This window comes from Dendrobates tinctorius, unplaced genomic scaffold (genome assembly GCF_039654945.1).
Source record: "Dendrobates tinctorius isolate UK_male_01 unplaced genomic scaffold, ASM3965494v1 ptg000027l, whole genome shotgun sequence".
In the NCBI taxonomy this organism is placed as follows: domain Eukaryota; kingdom Metazoa; phylum Chordata; class Amphibia; order Anura; family Dendrobatidae; genus Dendrobates; species Dendrobates tinctorius.
The window spans coordinates 13,468,690-13,486,851 of record NW_027361695.1 but is presented as its reverse complement, the minus strand read 5'-3'; the positions used below and the strand labels follow the sequence as shown (position 1 = coordinate 13,486,851).

Genomic DNA, 18,162 nt, shown 5'->3' with positions numbered 1-18,162 from the left:
TCTCCCCGTGTTTGCGTGGGTTCTCCGGTTTCCTCCCACATTCCAAAGACATACTGATAGGGAATTCAGTGATGATAATGTGTGCAAACTGTAAAGCGCTGCGGAATATGTTAGCGCTATATAAAAATAAAGATTATATTATTATTATCCTCTATGATGGATCGAGTGCAATAAAGTTTTTTTTATTTTTTCTTTCTTTCAGAGAAAGTGTGATCAATATTGGCCAACAGAGAACAGTGAGGAGTACGGGAACATTATGGTAACGTTAAAGAGCACAAAGGTGTATGCCTGCTACACGGTGCGGAGATTCACCATCAGGAACGTGAAGATGAAGAAGGTGAGGTCACCTCAATATAGAATCATAGAATCGTAGAGTTGGAAGGGACCTCCTGGGCCATCTGGTCCAACCCCCTGCTCAGAGCAGGATTCGCTAAATCATCCCAGTCAGATGTCTCTCCAGCCTCTGTTTGAAGACTTCCATTGAAGGAGAACTCACCACTTCTCGTGGCAGCCTGTTCCACTCATTGATCACTCTAACTGTCAAAAAGTTTTTTCTAATATCTAATCTGTGTCTCCTCCCATTCAGTTTCATCCCATTGCTTCTAGTCTTTCCTAAAGAAATAGTCCATAAAGAAATGGTCCTAACTTGTAGGTCCTGGGTTCCCAAAACAAAGTGTAGAATTGGCCACGTATAATATTGGCGTTTTCTTAGGTGACATAAGCACTATTAGGGCTTTACTGCTACCTTTCCACCCTCTAGAGCTACACCTCTGTTTTAACCAGTAGCCAGTTAGATAAAAATTCAAGTATTTTTAATAACCCAATTGGTCGTTCATTGTTTTTCTACTGCCATACTTGTGTTTATTTTTTAGGGTCAAAAAGGGAACCCCAAAGGCCGTCACAATGAGAGAACGGTCATTCAGTATCATTACACACAATGGCCAGATATGGGTGTCCCGGAGTATGCACTGCCTGTCCTCACCTTTGTGCGGAGATCGTCTGCTGTTCTACAGCCAGAGATGGGACCTGTGGTGGTCCACTGCAGGTGAGCCCAACTTATAGCACATTTGGTCATTGATGCTTCAGTCAAATCTGGTTTTATTGTTTTCGACCAACAATTAGCGTTTTACTATTGTTAGAACATTTAGGTGAGAACCTATTTTCAGTTTTGCTTCGGGGTGTTACAGATTTTAGAATTAGCCACTCTGTAAGTCTAAGTTCACATTTGCGTATCGGGGCTTTGCGGAGGGCTGCGTACTTCCTCCGTTAAGCCCCACCTACTTCCGCATGCGTCCTGCATACCTATCTTTAACATTGGGTACGCAGGACTTGCGGTTGCATCCGCGTGCGTCGTTTTGACGTGCCGACGAAAGCAACATGTTGCATTTTTGTGCGGACGGCGGGCACGTCAAAGCGATGCATCTGCCATGCATCCGCATGTCCTGCGTATCCAATGTTAAAGATAGGTACGCAGGACGCATGCTGAAGTAGGTGGGGCTTGACTGAGGAAGTATGCAGCCCTCCGCAAAGCCCCGGTACGCAAATGTGAACCTTACCCTAAGTCAGTGACCATTCAACAAGCCTTCCAACATGACTAGTGATGAGGGAGCATGCTCTGGTGTTATCCGAGTATCTTGGGCGTGCTCGAGTAAAATGTTCGAGTCCCTGTAGCTGCATGTTTTGCTGCTGTTATGCAATCCCCGCATGTGTTGCGGCTGTCTAACAAACAGGCAACACCTGCATTTGTTCTGGTTGTCTAACAGCATCTTGAAAAAGAGCAGCGAAACGCGCGTCGGTGGCGGGGGGTCTTTGGTCCAGCTTGTACTTATTATGGGTATGCACTATGCGTATATTATGTAAATTATTTGATACATGCCAGTTGATATTTGGGCGCACATGCATGGAGACTGCGCTGGTATGGTATCTATTACTTTGTCCTCATAATTTTGTATATCATTTTGGCACTTCAGCACTTTATACAATTTTGATGAGTGACCTTAGCCATCAGTATCTGATCCTTCGTCTGTATATGTGTATTGTTATCTATTTAATATATGTTCAATAGATTTATATATTTTTATACAATTATGGACTGTAAACTCCTCTGTGATCCTTTTGGTTGTCAGCCATGAAACACGCAGCCGCGGGGACTCAAAAGTTTTACTCGAAAATGCTCAAGATACGCAGGGATAACACCCCAGCATGCTCAGATAATACGATATCCGAGCATGCTCGCTCATCACTACCAGTGATATTATTCAAGCCAACCGTCCATGTGCAGGCAGCTGTTTCAGGGTCAGTGCAGCAAGCGAAGGACATAGCTACTGTACATCCACTAATTAATATTCGCCTAATAGGTTTTTTTTTCCTTCCGAGAGAGAGCTAATTTGCATGTAGCTTTATTAATTAGACTCCATACTTAGCTGGCCTCTATAAGTAGCACTAGCCCCCTTCCCAAAACTGCAGTTCCTTGCAACTCATTCATCCAGCCAAAGCCTGGGCAATTACCTAAAATGTCTGCAAATGGGTTCCTGGTTTGGCTTATATCCCCATTCTTGTTGAAAGGCTCATTAAGGGGTTAAACATTGAATTTACAAGGTAACTACCTCCACGAGTTAGCACACTTTGTAGTAAAACTTGGGTCCAAACCTCTGAGGTGTAGATATTCGGCACCGGCTTGTAGAGCGGAATCACACACCCCCTTCATGATCCTCGTTATAGTTTCATAGTTCTTAAGGTTGAAGGTAGACTGAAGTCCATCGAGTTCAACCTTTGACCAACCTAGTTACCGCTTTGAAAGAGCGAGGTTTTGTTCTTTCCGCTAACCCAGCACTGCCGCTTTCTTTACCGTTTGTCCACCGTTTGGTAAAGTTACAAGGCACCGCTAGGTTAGTACAAAAAGCGATATCTCATGATAACACTTGAGAAGGGTTGTGAGATGTTTCACTCTATTCCCGGATCCCACAACATGGTAAGTGTAGACCTAACTTTTGATAGAAAGTCGGATATTTTAGGGGGGGACCCTTGTCAGCACTTTTGTTCACTGAAATCCGTCAACAGGTTTCACTATTTAATCTGAGAGCAGCATGATGTATGGTCAGAGACGCAGAGTACAACCATGTGTCAATTACTAGGCAGCATATTGTTTCAATAAAATCAGTATTTTATCAACAGGAAATTATTATCGCTAGAGGACTAGATGTCTCGTGCCTCCTGGTCCAACCACGCCTCGACTACTGTTTGGCAGTTTTCTGTGTACACAGCCAGTCAGTGGTGTGGGTGGGGTTATCCAGAGCTCAGCATTCAGAGCACTGCAAATTTTGCAATAGAGAAAACTTGGAATTTATCAAAGCTACAGCAAGCAGCCCAGTAAAGGGATACATCGTTCGAGAATCAGGGTCTTTGCCATACGTCATGCTGCTCTCAATTTACATAGCAAAAATCTGATGACTGATCCCCTTTAAATAGGCGTTACTTAGAAAAATCACAAGCCTGAGGCTGACAATGCTTTTTGGGCAGCCCTAGACTGGTGATAGATAGTCCCCTTGCTGTCATATATGCCCAGTGAGATTACTCTTCATCTGGTAAGAAAATAGTTTCTGCTTTCGGTAAATTACATTCCTAAGTGCAAATCGACACGTTCCCTAATGACTAAGTGTGAAGTCGGCGTCCTCCATAGTCCTGCGGTGAGCACTTGTAACTTCTAATGACGCACCATTTGAATCTGCCCTTGTTTTACCTCCTGCAGTGCCGGAGTGGGCAGGACGGGAACGTACATTGTGATTGACAGCATGCTGCAGCAGATAAAAGACAAGAGCACCGTTAATGTTCTGGGCTTTCTGAAACACATCAGAACACAGCGAAACTACCTCGTCCAGACGGAGGTAAAACATTCACGGTTTCTTCTCTGTTAATTGTGTAAAACAAGGCGCTGGCTGAGATGAAAAGCAAATGTGGTCGTGAGGTTTTGTTTGAAGATGACAGTAAAGTGTTTGCAGCTCTCGAATATAAAAGGGGTGGGCTGTCTCCTCCTGGGGATAAAAGCAAGGCTGTCATGTGGGAGGCAGGATCGGTCTTCAGAAAATAGGCAAATTTATGTTTTTTTATGCTGTATATTCCTTATCGTGAAAAGCTGTTGGTCGGGAAATTTCACATGAATCGCTGGCCAGGTCGGTGGTGTTACCGTCAAGGGTACTTTGTGGTTACCTTTCTTCATAGATGATGGGCCAATAATAGTCTGGCCTAACCTAATATAGATCCTCTGGCTGGCTCATGCCTCGCCACGACAAATCCTTACTAAGGGTGGTTTCACACAGTACCAGACATGTCAGAGGCCGTGTGTGTCATACTTGTGGCATCCATGTGCCACGTCCGTACCACACGTACCGGCGCCTGGGAAGCAGCGGTACCGTTCGCGTTGTTCCCTGGCACTGGATGCTAAAGACGGTTCTCCTCATTCTCCCCTGCTGGCTCTGCGATCAGCTCTAGCTGGGGACAATGTTGAGGGTTGTATTCAGCTGATAACAGCAAGAGCAGGCGGCAGCTGATAACAGTATTCATCAGCCAGTGCCTGCGCAATAAAAGAAACATGACGTGGGTTCCCTTGTATGTTTGATAACCAGCCAGGAAAAACTGACAAATAAATAATTTTTAAAAAATGGTGTGGAGTCTCCCATTTTTGACAACCAGCCAAACTAAAGAAGACAGCTGGGGATTGGTATTCTCAGTCTGGTAAGGGCCATGGATATTGGCCCCCCAGCCTAAAAATAGCAGCACACAGCCGCCCAAAAAAAAGGGACATCTATTAGATGCCCCTTTTCTTGTGCTTTACCAGTCTCTGCACACTTGCCTTGTGGTAGTGGCAAGTGGGGTAATATTTGTGGGTTTGATGTCACCTCTGTATTTTGTGGTGACATCAAGCCCACGGCTTAGTAATGCAAAGGTTGTCTATAAGACACCTATCCATTACTAATCCTATGGTATGGTAAATAATGACACAGCCAAAATAAAGTCCTTTATTAGAAATAAAACAAAACACACTTTTACTTTTTTATTTAAAAATAACAAACACAGTTATACTCGCCTAACGCCTGTTCCACCGAAGCCCTGGTCTCCTGTAATAAAACAAAAATAAAAAAGAACCATATCCCTCACCTGTCTGTCATTCTGTCCCACGCCGTAATCCATGTTTGGGCAATAATAGTTTTCAACTTGGATGGGGCCAAGATGCGACCGTCCAGGCTGAGAACCACTGATAAATGAGCTGCTGTGAGCACAGCATCAGTGAGCAGTGGTGATGCCATTGAGGCTGCGTTTCCAGCAGGACTGAACTGCGGTGACCTCAGCAAGGTGAGAAAAAGTCACTGAGTTCACTGCAGTTTAACGCAGTGAGTTCATTGCTGATCTTTGATCTTCTGATCAAAAATCTGCAGTGAACTCACTGAGCTGAATTGTGGTGAACTTGCTGATTATTTTCTCACAGTGCTGAGGTCACCGCAGTTCAATGACCCGCGGTAACCTCGATAGTATCACTGCTGCTCACTGATGCTGCGCTTGCAGCAAGTCATTTATCAGTGGTTCTCAGTCTGGGCGGTCGCATCTTGGCACCATCCAGGTTGAGAACTATTTAGTCTCATTTTGGACTCTGATTGCTTTGTGTTCCCAGAAATGAGACACTTTCCCCTGAGGAAGCCACGCTTGGTGGCGGTACACGTGAGGTTCCTCTCTCCACACACCATGCTGTGACCCGGTATTTGTATCTCCGCATCCATCTATAGGCTTTTTTGCTGCCTTCTTCTTTTACCCCTAATTGGCTTTTACCATATGCTATAGTCCTTATATTCAAACCTATAGCTCAACTGACCCCATTGTTCAAGGTCTTTTGCATTTGCTCTATTGGGGTTCTTTCAGTGCAGCTTTAGCCACTGGACTTGAATATTTTGTCTGTTTTTGGTGTAATTTACTTCATTTAGACTACGTGCTGATTGTCATTTGTTCAATGTTGCGTTATTTTTTATATATCCGGTGCACACAGTGGAGATAGCTGCAAGGTTCCTAACCGGTCCTTCAGGTGTTATGGTTTATACCTTCAATGGTTTTTTTTAATTGTTTTTAACATGTGGTCTGTACCTTGTTTGTGTGATCCTGTGTAATCATGCTTTAATAAAATGTATTGTTTCTAATATTTGAAATTTAGTCATGGTGATCCTGGCCAATTTTTGTACACACTTTTTTTTTTTTTTTTTTTCTTGAGTATCAACACAGAAGTAAGCTGCCGACGCTTTCTCACAGAGAAAATAGTAGCACTCAGCCAAACTAGCGGTTCTGTATATTGGAGAGACGGCCATTTAATGCGTAGGAGGGTCTTGATTCTGTCTGTGATGATAATGAGACTTCTGTAAACAGTAAGGGCGTGGTCACACTGCTGTATAAATTGGATTGCAATGCACAGACCGGCCAGCGGGTCTCCCGGCCCAAGCAAAATGGCTATATGACCCGCCGGCCAGTCCGTGAATTGCGGGGATCTAGGTCCGATTTATATGGTCGTCTGACTGCACCCTAATTAGGAGTCTAAAATCACTTTAGTGGCTGGTGTGAAAATTGCAAGATCTCTATGTAATTTTTTTTTAATACTAATAGAAAAAAATAATGGCAAAAAATTTTAACAAATACATTTAACGTGAAAACCTGAATTAAACAATAGGTCATTTTCTGGTAATACGTAGCCTTCAACTAGCCATTGGAAAGCTACAGAAACGTCGAACAATCAACTATTAAGTCGTGGAAGTTTTGACTCCTGCAGGGAAAATTTAGTATTACATGATTGCCATTTAAATAAATGTGAAATCTGTGAAATCAGGAGCCATTGATAGAGACCATATATTGTGGGTGTTTGAGCCAAAAGAGAGGAAAAAATAAGGGAACAAGGAACACAGAAGATGCTTAAAAGAAAAATTAACACACAGTCCCTTACGTTCTTCCTTTTCTTCGATCATTTTATAATTTATACTCTGAAAAATATAACGAAATAATCTGTGTCTCAGGAGATCAGCCATGTTCACACTCGTCTCTGTCCGCCTCCCTGTCCTGTGTGTCTGGCTGCAAGACAACTGTCTGCAGCAGAAGCCTCCCCCTACTCTTTCATGTCTAGAGTAGAGTAAAAGATTAATAAACCCTGACATCAGCCCTAATTTTTTTCTGGTTCCCTTCTACGACCTCTGTTCTGCACTGTCCTTTCCTGACGGCAGAATGAGTCAACTGCAAATCCATTAGTGAGCTCGTTCTGTTGGCCTGATAAGGAGAGTTTGTAACTCTTTTATCTGTGTTATTCTGAGCTCCTCTCAGCCTATTTATGACCACGGACCACTTTTCCAATGTGCAGGGAAACCTTTAAAAGTCAAACAATGCAAAACTGTTAATAAAACCAAACGGCAAAAATTGTTTAGTCCAAAATACATGCACTTAAGTAAAAAAAGATAAAATAATCTGACATTTGTCACCAGATTATTAAAGCGAAATCAGTCACCAGGTTTTTGCTACCCCATCTGAGAGCAGTATAATGTAGAGGCAAGAGATCCTCATTCCAGAAATGTCACTTACTGGGCTGCTTACTGCAGTTTTGATTAAAATCCGTTTTCTCTGCTGCAGACATACCTGTACTCGAACTGCTGAGCTCTGTATAACCCCGACCACATCACTGATTGGAGGCTTTTTTGCATACACCATGCATAGGCAGAAAGCTGCCAATCAGTGGCGGGGGCGTGGCTGTAATATCTGGCAGCAGGTTTACTAGTTCTCTAGTGATAATCTCCTGCTGATAAAACTGTGATTTTATCAAAACTTAATAAGTAACATTATTGGAATTTAGGTCTCTGTCGTTACTTTTAGATTAGGTGGCAAAAACCTGGTGACAGATCTTATTTAAATGGGTTGTGTAAGACTAGAGAAACATGGCTGCTCTCTTCCAAAAACAGTGCCACATCTGGCTATAGGTCACATATGGTATTGCAGCTCAGCTTCTGTATGGTCGAGCTGCAACACTTGCCCCGGCCAATGGTGGGCCACATTTCATCAGCCATTTATTTTTTTTCTTATCCCCTTAATTTTGTTTTTACAATTTCCAGTTTGTTGATTTCTGTGTCGTAATATCGACTTTTGCAATGTTTTATTCTTCCTTTCAGGAACAATACATCTTTATACATGACGCCCTCTTAGAGGCTATTTTGGGAAAGGAGACGGAAGTATCTTCTAACCAGCTGCACAGTTACGTGAACACCATCCTGACACCGACAGCGGGAGGCAAGACGAGGCTGGAGAAGCAATTCAGGGTAATGATAATATCGCGGGAGCCTAGGGAAAAAAAAACACGAGGAAAGGCGCTTCCTCGCTGCGAAATAAAATGATTGATATTCGCCAGGTTTAAAGGCACGATACGGACTTATGATAACATTAACCCCACGATTGCATTTCCTCCCTGCTTTATCCGCGCAGATGTCTTTAGACAGTCTGTTGGCACTCGGCGCACAGATTTGTTGTACTCGTCGAATATTAAACTGAGCCATGCAACGAGAAAACGCTCGTGTCCCTGCAGATGAAATTTCACGGCTTGACGTCTCGGGTTCCGGACTCTTTCAGGATGTTTAAGAAGCATCTGGCTTCTCTTTATACTGTTATGTAGATGTGTAGGCTTCTCTGCCACTCTTCCTCTCTCTCGGCCCAGAATACAGGGTGGCACTGAGACTTGGGAGTAATGAGACGCGAACTTGCATGTATCTAGTTCACGTAGTTGCCAACAATTCCAGAAAAATGATGAAGTTGTAACCTACAGACATACCCAATTTTAAAGGCCATGCCCAAAATTTTAAAAAATTGATGTGGCCTATCCGGTCAAGACCTCAGACCTGTAAATCCACGAGTCTTCAATTGTTCCAAGGTCCCATAGAGTGTTTATTTCCCCTCATTAGTATCTAATATGTATGGAGGTCCCCTGATGGCAGAAATTCGGGAATCGAATAAGCCTAATCTTAAGGGGTTATTCCCAACGGTGAACGTTATCAGCGCTGGGTCCAATCTCAAGAAATGGCATCTTGAAGAACCCGGTTGGAATGGAGCTGAAGCCACCTGAGATGGTGCGGGATGATTCAGCCGTGTGAGCCCGGCTAATGTGAGCCCGGCTAACTTCCGCATGTCTTCATTTGATTAGCCAGCCTGGTGTGACCTCATATGTGCATCACAACATGACTGTGACATCACTCCTGGCTGGGTAATCAAAAGAAGAGCCACGGATGCTGGCAAGTAGGAAACAAATCATTGGTCTCCAATGCAGCGGCTTCTGGACAGAGCCCTGCGACTCATTTCGCCCCATCTCTAGTGGTCACTCTTGGACAGCATCACTCTTCTTTATTATTTATAGGACTGCTGGAGACAGTGATGTGCTGATCTTCTCCACTCCTATAGATGATGAATGGAAGGAAGGTGTGCGACCATTTCTCCATATTAATGAGGCATTTCAAGATCTAGATTGTTGGCTATTGTGGGTCATATTACCTATGTATCCTCACTAATGCACAAAATAGGTGATAATTATCTAATTGCTGGAGGTCTGGCCAGTGGTACCCCCATTGGTCATGAGAATGGGAGAGATCAAAGTCCCTGTGTAAGCGATGCAGAGTGAGGTTAAAAGTCCCGGCATAAATTGAGTGTTAGTGATCATGTGCGACCACTGCTCTACATGAGTGGTGGTCGCACATGCTCAGTACTGCTCCATTCACATAGAGGACTTCGCTTTTTCCACCCTTGTTTTTAGGATTGGTCAGGGTCTTGCTTGATCCGAATGTTTTCACCTATTCAGCGTTAGGAGTAATCTTTTAAGTGTATAGCCACTTTTAGATTCTCTTTATATTACATTTTGAATGTTGAAAATTTTGTCAAATTTTGCCTTATTTTTCTCTTTCAGCTCGTCACACAGTGTAATGCAAAATACATTGAATGCTTCAGCGCCCAGAAAGACTGTAACAAAGAGAAGAACAGAAATTCATCGGTTGTGCCATGTACGAATGGAGTGGGGATTGGTTGGACTTTTAGTGTCATTTCTTTGTGTAATTGTTACCAAGATTGTGGTTGTAGGGCTAAAAAGTATTTCTTCTGTGATGCTAAGCAGACACAAATTTGACCTACCATAAACCAATGTCTGAGACCCCCGTGGGAGGAAGTAGCAAGTATTCAATTTTTCTGCAGTGCCCCCGCAGGAAAAATAAAGTATTGCACAATTTACATTCAAATCAGTTGACCTCTGATATAATGCACACATGTGTTGGGTCCTCCAGAAAAGAGATGCCCATTGTAGCCAGCTTCTACCTAATAAATAAGATTAGTAAAGTGGATTATACCTTTAAATATAACACTGAGTCTACTTGTTAAAATTAAAGAGGTTGTCCCATAAGCAACTTATATTACCTATTTACAGGATAGATAATAAATGATTGATGCTGACCCGGAGGCTCCCAATAATTCTGAAAATGTAGGGGGCAGTAGTGGGCACGTGCAACAACCACCACTAAAGCCAGTAAACGTAGCAGAGGTTATACATTCTTATTATTGTGCCATTTACACAGGGAACTTCGAACCCTACTTTTCATGATCCTATGGGTCATAGTGGTCAGACCCCCAACGATCATTTATTACCGATGGAAATATGCTGCTTGCCACTTTTCACTACCTTCATGATGAGATACATTTCCCATATCGGGACTCACAACATTAAAGGCAACTTCAATATTGAACCCTTGATCAACTCGTTTGCAAGGATAATAGTTGGATTTTCTTGCCCCCCCCAAATACAGAGCCACTCTTGTCCATGGTTTGTAACTGGTATTGCAGTTAACAAGCAAATAGGATTACACTGAGATATCAGACACAGACTATGGAGAATTTTTTTTTTTTCTCCAAATCCTAGCCAAACCATTAAAATGATTTTTTTTTTGTTTTTTTGGGGGGAGTACTTATTTCTTCTTAAATTGATCCTTCCCCTTTCATAAAGTTTTCTTATGAAGGACTTCCAATGTTTTCACTGGATATATTAAAAAACACTGTAAAAATAACGTTTTGCTCTGTTCTGTGAAATCAAATATCTCTTTGCTTTTGGGTGCAGTATATTGAGTTATGTATACCATGTTATTACAAAAGCCAGACAGAATTTCTGAAGGAACATTGAGATAAGCAAGACGCCGTGACTAGGGGGAAATTAAAGTGAGAACTTGGGTTTTTTTTGCAACTTCTATGCAGAATCGTTACAGAATATTATATCAGTTACCTATATATCGCCAAATACTTCATAGCGTAATACGAAGAATATATTTACCGACGTTGCCCTCCTGTTCCCAGGGGGCTCACAATCTAATTTTCCAGTCTTGCACACATGCTCGGACCAATTTCTTAGGAGGTCCAGTAATCCTACCGGTAGAGTTCAGAAAATAAGACCTTAATGCAAGAGGCTATAGATATTGAATATAACGCTACATTCAATACCTGCTTCAGTCCTACGGTAATAGTTTTGCACTGGGTGTGGGGTATATGAGTCGGCAAGTCTGAACTGGTAATTTTTCATTTTTTTTTTTCAGCTGAACGTGCAAGAGTGGGCCTAGCACCATTGCCGGGAATGAAGGGGACGGATTATATAAACGCTTCTTATATCATGGTACGGAATGTATTTTTTTACACTTTTGGTTGGTAATTACAGGTTGAGCAAATCTTCCAAAATTCATTTGGACAGAGTCACTCGAATCGACAGGCAGATTCGATTTGGTCCAACTGTAAAGTGCCCCAGTTGCCGTAAAATTAGGTTTATTATGGTATCTATAGACCACAATACATGAAAAATTGCCCGCAAGGAAGAGTTAAAAAAAAAATAAAAAAAAAAAATACACATCTGTCCTTCACATGCCATCGCAACAGCTGCCTGATTCTCCTTGTGGGTTTTCCATTCTTCTGGCATTGAAGCTCACATGGTCACGTGGGGGTGACTGATGTCAATGGCGTGCATCACCTTCCACGTGATGACTTGTTTGGTCTTTTGCCTTAGAAGAACCAATGACCCGCGTTGATGACCAGGGAGATGCATAGGCAGTCCGTTCAGAGCCTAGCTGGGGCAAGTATGAAGTCTTATTTTAACCCTTTTCAGACCCTCAAAAAAATCCAGCAAAATTTCAGCCGGTCAGATTCTTAATAATTTGATTAATTACGGAGCAGTTTGTGCTCTCTTGGTAGTATGACTGAGACATTTCAAGGTATTGTTCTATTTGGACAGTACCCTTTTGTTGGAAAGGCTTAACATGAGTGACATGACATCACAAAAATCTTTTTAAATGCTGGTAACACTCTGGCAGGAGATGTTTATGCTGTATGTGTCTGTGTGCTACCCCAATGGTTGTGATGTGAGTTGCAACATGTCAAGAGGCTTGACTTGGGGCCTAGGAGGTAGGCTGACCTAGAATCCTAGAATGTTAGCGTTGGAAGGGACCCTCGGGTCATCATGTCAAACCCCCTGCTCAATACAGGATTCACTAAACTATCTTATGACATGACCATGATAGGGTTTGGGTGGGAATGAAGTGGGTGGGAATTGCCAAATGTGTTTGTGTGTGGGGGGCGGAGGGAGTGGGGTGCAATGACTGCAAAGAGGGCAGAGGAAACAAAATAAAGGTGGAACTATTGAGAAAGTGGCAGACATTTGATGTTTATCTTCTGTACATCGCGGGAGGAGGATTAAGGTTCTAAGTAGTTAGTTTAAGTAAAGACCTTGATTTGGCTACTGGATTGGGTTGGGTTTGGCCAGCTTGGGGAGGTGAGTTAATTTTATCACAGTAGTGGATAGTGGGTGATTCTTGAAGTTAGTTTTTGTGGTTGGTGGTGGATTGGATGGTTTAAGGGCAACCTGTAAGGTTTGGGATCTCTAGGTGGACTCTATTAGGTTGTGGCAGGTAGCCTTAAATGTGAGAGTTCCCCGAAGAGGAGCCCATGGCTAGAGGTTTATGAAAAATGCCAGATCAGTTAACAGGTGTCTTTTAGCTGGTGGGGAAGCAGCTACAGGTTATGCGACCATAATATGACCAGAACAGGTGAGTTTAAGGAGCTTTGAGAACCATAACCAATTACTAATTTAACAGGTAGCTCATGACCATTGTCAAGACTTTTGCTAGAAATTGGGTCCATAATGAAAAGGCTTGGCATGTATCTTGTTGCCAAGACACCCAGTAATCACAACTAATCTATATGGAAACCTGTGTTTAGCGCCCCCGCAGGAGAAATAGAGTATTACTCATTTCTAATTTAAAACAACAGGCTGGTTATGTATTGTACAGGCCTCCAGAGAGCCATGTTCTTTTTACCAAAAGAGTATTTATTGGGGGGCTGTTGGCTGACTCATTAACTTGAAATTTGCTTGCAAAATGGACACATGTTGAAAAATCACACCTTTGCAGAGTCAAATATCATCAAATGTATCAAGTACTTGCTGCTAATAAAATCATAATTATATTGTTTTACTTATTTGCCGTTTCCTTCCAGGGCTACTTACGAAGCAATGAGTTCATCATCACCCAGCACCCCATGCCGCATACAACTAAAGATTTCTGGAGGATGATTTGGGATCATAATGCTCAGATTATAGTCATGTTACCGGACAGCCAGAGTCTGGTAAGGACACACTATCGGCATGCTGATCTATGTTTGTATTATTTTCTGTTCACAAGTGACATTAATGTAATTAAGGTAAAAGGTGTTTCAGGCCAGTACTAGAATTAGTCGACCATGTGGTTGGAAAAATTAACATCTGCTTGAAAAAGTGGTCAACTATATTCTAAACCGCTTATCTGGGCCTTTAAAGTGGTTAAGTTGAGCACCGGAAAAGAGGCTCCTTAAAAATCACAAACTTTAATCAGGTAAAAAATATACCATAGAGGTATTAGTCAGCAGCTATAGATCGGAGAGGAAAGTAGGATCAGCCTATAACTTTAAAGAGTACTTGTCATCCTGTAAAAAGTGGCTGGCCTGTTTTTGACCCTATGTTACTCCCCTAAGTAATCTTCTCTTTTGTCTTTTTTTTCTTCAATACACCATATGGTTCAAGAGATATGGGCTTTATCGAGGGGGCATTGCTTGCAAGGCAAATTAAAGACACGCCCATGAGGATCCAGTTAGCCATGCCTCCTTTGTAAACGTCATAAAAACTTGCATTAAGGCCCATACCTCTTTAGACCATATGTTGGATTTAAAAAAAAAAAAAATGGAATCCTCTAGGGAGCAGCAGGAATAAAATAGAGGGCAAAAACTGGACACTTTTTTTTAACCTGGTGACAGGTTTTCATTAAGTTTATTAAGCGTAAAACCAAAAAGTTGGTGCAAATCTGGACCTGCTACAGCCAAACATTGATTTTATATTCTGAATTTAGGACAGCCCAAACTGCATTAGTACATTACTTTAATATTTTTTTTTTTTTTTTTTTTTTTTAAAGACTGGTCTATGAAATGCCAGTCTCAATACAAGTGCTTCTCAATAAGAATATCATCAAAAAGTTAATTTATTTCAGTTCTTCAATACAAAAAGTGAAGCTCCTATATTCTATAGAGTCATTACACAGAGCGATCTATTTCACGTGTTTATTTCTGTTAATGTTGATGATTACGGCTTACAGCCAATGAAAACCCAAAAGTCATTATCTCAGTAAAATAGAATACTTTATAACACCGTCATGAAAAATTATTTTAAAATCTGAAATGTTGGCCTACAGAACTGTATTTTCAGTAAATGCACTCAATACTTGGTCGGGGCTCCTTTTTTCACCAATTACTGTATCAATGCGGCGTTGCATGGAGGCAATCAGCCTGTGGCACTGCTGAGGGGTTATGGAAGCCCAGGTTGCTTTGATAGCAGCCTTCAGCTCATCTGCATTGTTGAGTCTGGTGTCTCTCATCTTCCACTTGTATATATCTGCCCCTTGATGTTTTATTTTATACTAGCTGAAGAGCCCGGCGCTGCCCGGGCATAGTAACTAACTGTGGTTAGTTATAGCAAATTATAATTGTTCTCCATCCCATAGTCCCGTGCCCATATATCCATCATACATATCCACGATCCTATAGGCCCGTGCCCATATACCCATCATACATATCCTCCATCCCATAGTCGAGTGCCCATATACCCATCCCATAGTCCCATGCCCATATACCCATCACACATCCTCCATCCCATAGTCGAGTGCCCATATACCCATCCCATAGTCCCATGCCCATATACCCATCACACATCCTCCATCCCATAGTCGAGTGCCCATATACCCGTCACACATCCTCCATCCCATAGTCCCATGCCCATATACCCATCACACATCCTCCATCCCATAGTCGAGTGCCCATATACCCGTCACACATCCTCCATCCCATAGTCCCATGCCCATATACCCATCACACATCCTCCATCCCATAGTCAGACATCATAATGAGCGGCGGGGCTTGCAACCTATGATGACATCAGCGTCGCCATGGCAACCATTATGACATCATGAGGGGCGGGGCTTAATACACACTTTTTCCCCATTATGTAGATAGGGGCAAAATTGTTTGGTGAATTGGAACGCGCGGGGTTAAAATTTTACCTCACAACATAGCCTAGGACGCTCTCGGGGTCCAGATGTGTGACTGTGCCAAATTTTGTGGCTGTAGCTGCGACGGTGCAGATGCCTATCCCGGACATACACACATACATACATACACACACACACACACATACATACATACATACATACATACATACATACATACATACATACATACATACATACATACATACACACACACATACACATACACACACACACACACACACACTTCAGCTTTATATATTAGATTATGATGGACATTGCATTTCACATGTATTTTCTTATCTCTTTCTCATAATATTTGATTCGACTGCGTACAGATATTGCGTGAAGCTGTTCATTATTCCGATTCTTTTTGCGCCTTATAATTGTATCTCCTCACCAGTTGTTGTACAGTAAGAACAGCTTTTATCTGAAGTGGCCGAGCGGACACCCTATATCGCGGTCATGATTAACCTCTGTGTACATAGTTGCTGTTCCTTCTTTGCCAAGAGGCAGCTGAGGGGCAGGTTGTAAGGACAGAGCGCATCCGCTTATTTATCTTTAATTGTTCCAAATGAGATTTCCTTTGTCCGCATCCAATGCAAATTTACTAATAGGACAGGTAGACACAATTTACTACAGTAAATTACAGCAACATTAAGTTAGCGCCGCAATAAATAGACTCCCGGTAATTTATGCGGCAGAGGCTGTCATCATTAGGACCAGCTGGGAATTTGGCTGTCAGCTGCAAAAAGCATTTAGTTTTTATTTTATTTTTTCCTATCAGTCTTCACACATCAGGCGTCCTGAGAGTCAATAATGGCATTATAACCAGAACCAGCATAGTTTTCAGTGGTATGAGCGGTGGGGGTCTTTATCCACATTGCGCAGCTTGTCTGTGTCCTGCCATTTATTAATGAACCCGAACCCAAGACAGAAGATATCAGAGGATGCAGAATTGGGTATGAATTTGGTATACTACTTTTTCTGGCATTTCCCTTCCCCCTGTAAAAGGATGTTTTGGAGAAAAAAAGAAAGTCAAGCGAACACAAAGTGAGATTATGTTTTTATGCTACTTTGTTCTAGCGATTTGCATTGGTGAAGTGTAGACCTTGGAGAACTTTTGAATTTGGCTAGCCATAGTCTCTAAAGCTAGTCAGCTGCTATTCTTCCAACACCCCCCGATTCACACGCAGCGCTTTATCAGCCAGCAGCCATTTCTAATGAATTTGTGATGGCAAAAGTGCTAATTTGAGCCCACCCACCACTCCTCAAATAACTACACTGAGTAGGCAGGGTCATACTTCCAACTTTTAAAATCGGGGGAAAGGGATGTGTATTATGGCAGGTACACAGTAATTATGCCAGTGCTATAGCTCACCCACTACTATACCTATTTCATGGCTCTTAAAGAGTCTAATGCCCTAAAAACTGTCCCCTATATTGCATGATGTGCCTGTTAAAATGACCTGCTCAAAAAATGAATACACCAAACGGAGTCCAAAACATTAAGACTCAAATAAATTTATTACATAATTACCAATGAGTATACAGAACCAGACATAGTAACATACCATAATTACAGCAAAATACATATAAAAAATGCATATAAAAAGGACAAAGTGAGCACTATAAATAATCATACAAAAATGATGAGGATATTAATAATAATAAAGTGCATAATATATATGGGCTGAAAAAACAGCTCCTAATAAAGTGCATAAAAAATACACAAAAATTATATATAAATCCAAATCATATATACCCGGAATGTGTGGCTCAATGTGTCCAGGCTCCCTCCAAAAAAGCCACTCCTTGAAAAAGCCACGGTGGGCGAAACGTACGTTGGAGGGAGCCTGGACACATTGAGCCACACATTACGGGTATATATGATTTGGATTTATATATAATTTTTGTGTATTTTTTATGCACTTTATTAGGAGCTGTTTTTTCAGCCCATATATATTATGCACTTTATTATTATTAATATCCTCATCATTTTTGTATGATTATTTATTTATAGTGCTCACTTTGTCCTTTTTATATGCATTTTTTATATGTATTTTGCTGTAATTATGGTATGTTACTATGTCTGGTTCTGTATACTCATTGGTAATTATGTAATAAATTTATTTGAGTCTTAATGTTTTGGACTCCGTTTGGTGTATTCATTTTTTGAGCAGGTCATTGTATTTATAATGAATATCCATTTATGACTTATTTGGGAATTTTTTTCATTTAGTTGTTGGCTTATGATGTGCCTGTTGTTACGGGATGGCAGGTGTGTATTATAGGGATATATAGAATAGCGGGATTGTATATCCAACAGAACAATTTTTACATTAGCGATGGATAAAATTTAACTTTTAATAAAGGTCTCAATAAAAATGAAAATGATATCACCCTTGTGAGAAACTCCAAGAAAATCAAACCACAAAAAAAGTGAAGACACACAATAAAGATAAAAAAATCGCAGATAAATATCTGCCTAAAATCAGGTATAAGGCCTCTGGTAAAGTGATGTAAT

At 41.6% G+C, this 18,162-nt stretch overlaps 1 protein-coding gene across 2 annotated transcripts in view; it reads left to right on the top strand.

Moving 5' to 3' along the window:
- The window catches only part of PTPRG (protein tyrosine phosphatase receptor type G), a 583,893-nt gene that overhangs the window by 541,588 nt on the left and 24,143 nt on the right, over window positions 1-18,162 (top strand). For both annotated transcript variants that reach the window (XM_073569806.1, XM_073569808.1), the window contains 7 exons: window positions 203-337; window positions 873-1,045; window positions 3,749-3,884; window positions 8,181-8,327; window positions 9,956-10,049; window positions 11,619-11,695; window positions 13,564-13,692. In XM_073569806.1, coding sequence (XP_073425907.1) covers window positions 203-337; window positions 873-1,045; window positions 3,749-3,884; window positions 8,181-8,327; window positions 9,956-10,049; window positions 11,619-11,695; window positions 13,564-13,692 — 891 coding nt within the window. The remainder of the gene's footprint in view (window positions 1-202; window positions 338-872; window positions 1,046-3,748; window positions 3,885-8,180; window positions 8,328-9,955; window positions 10,050-11,618; window positions 11,696-13,563; window positions 13,693-18,162) is intronic.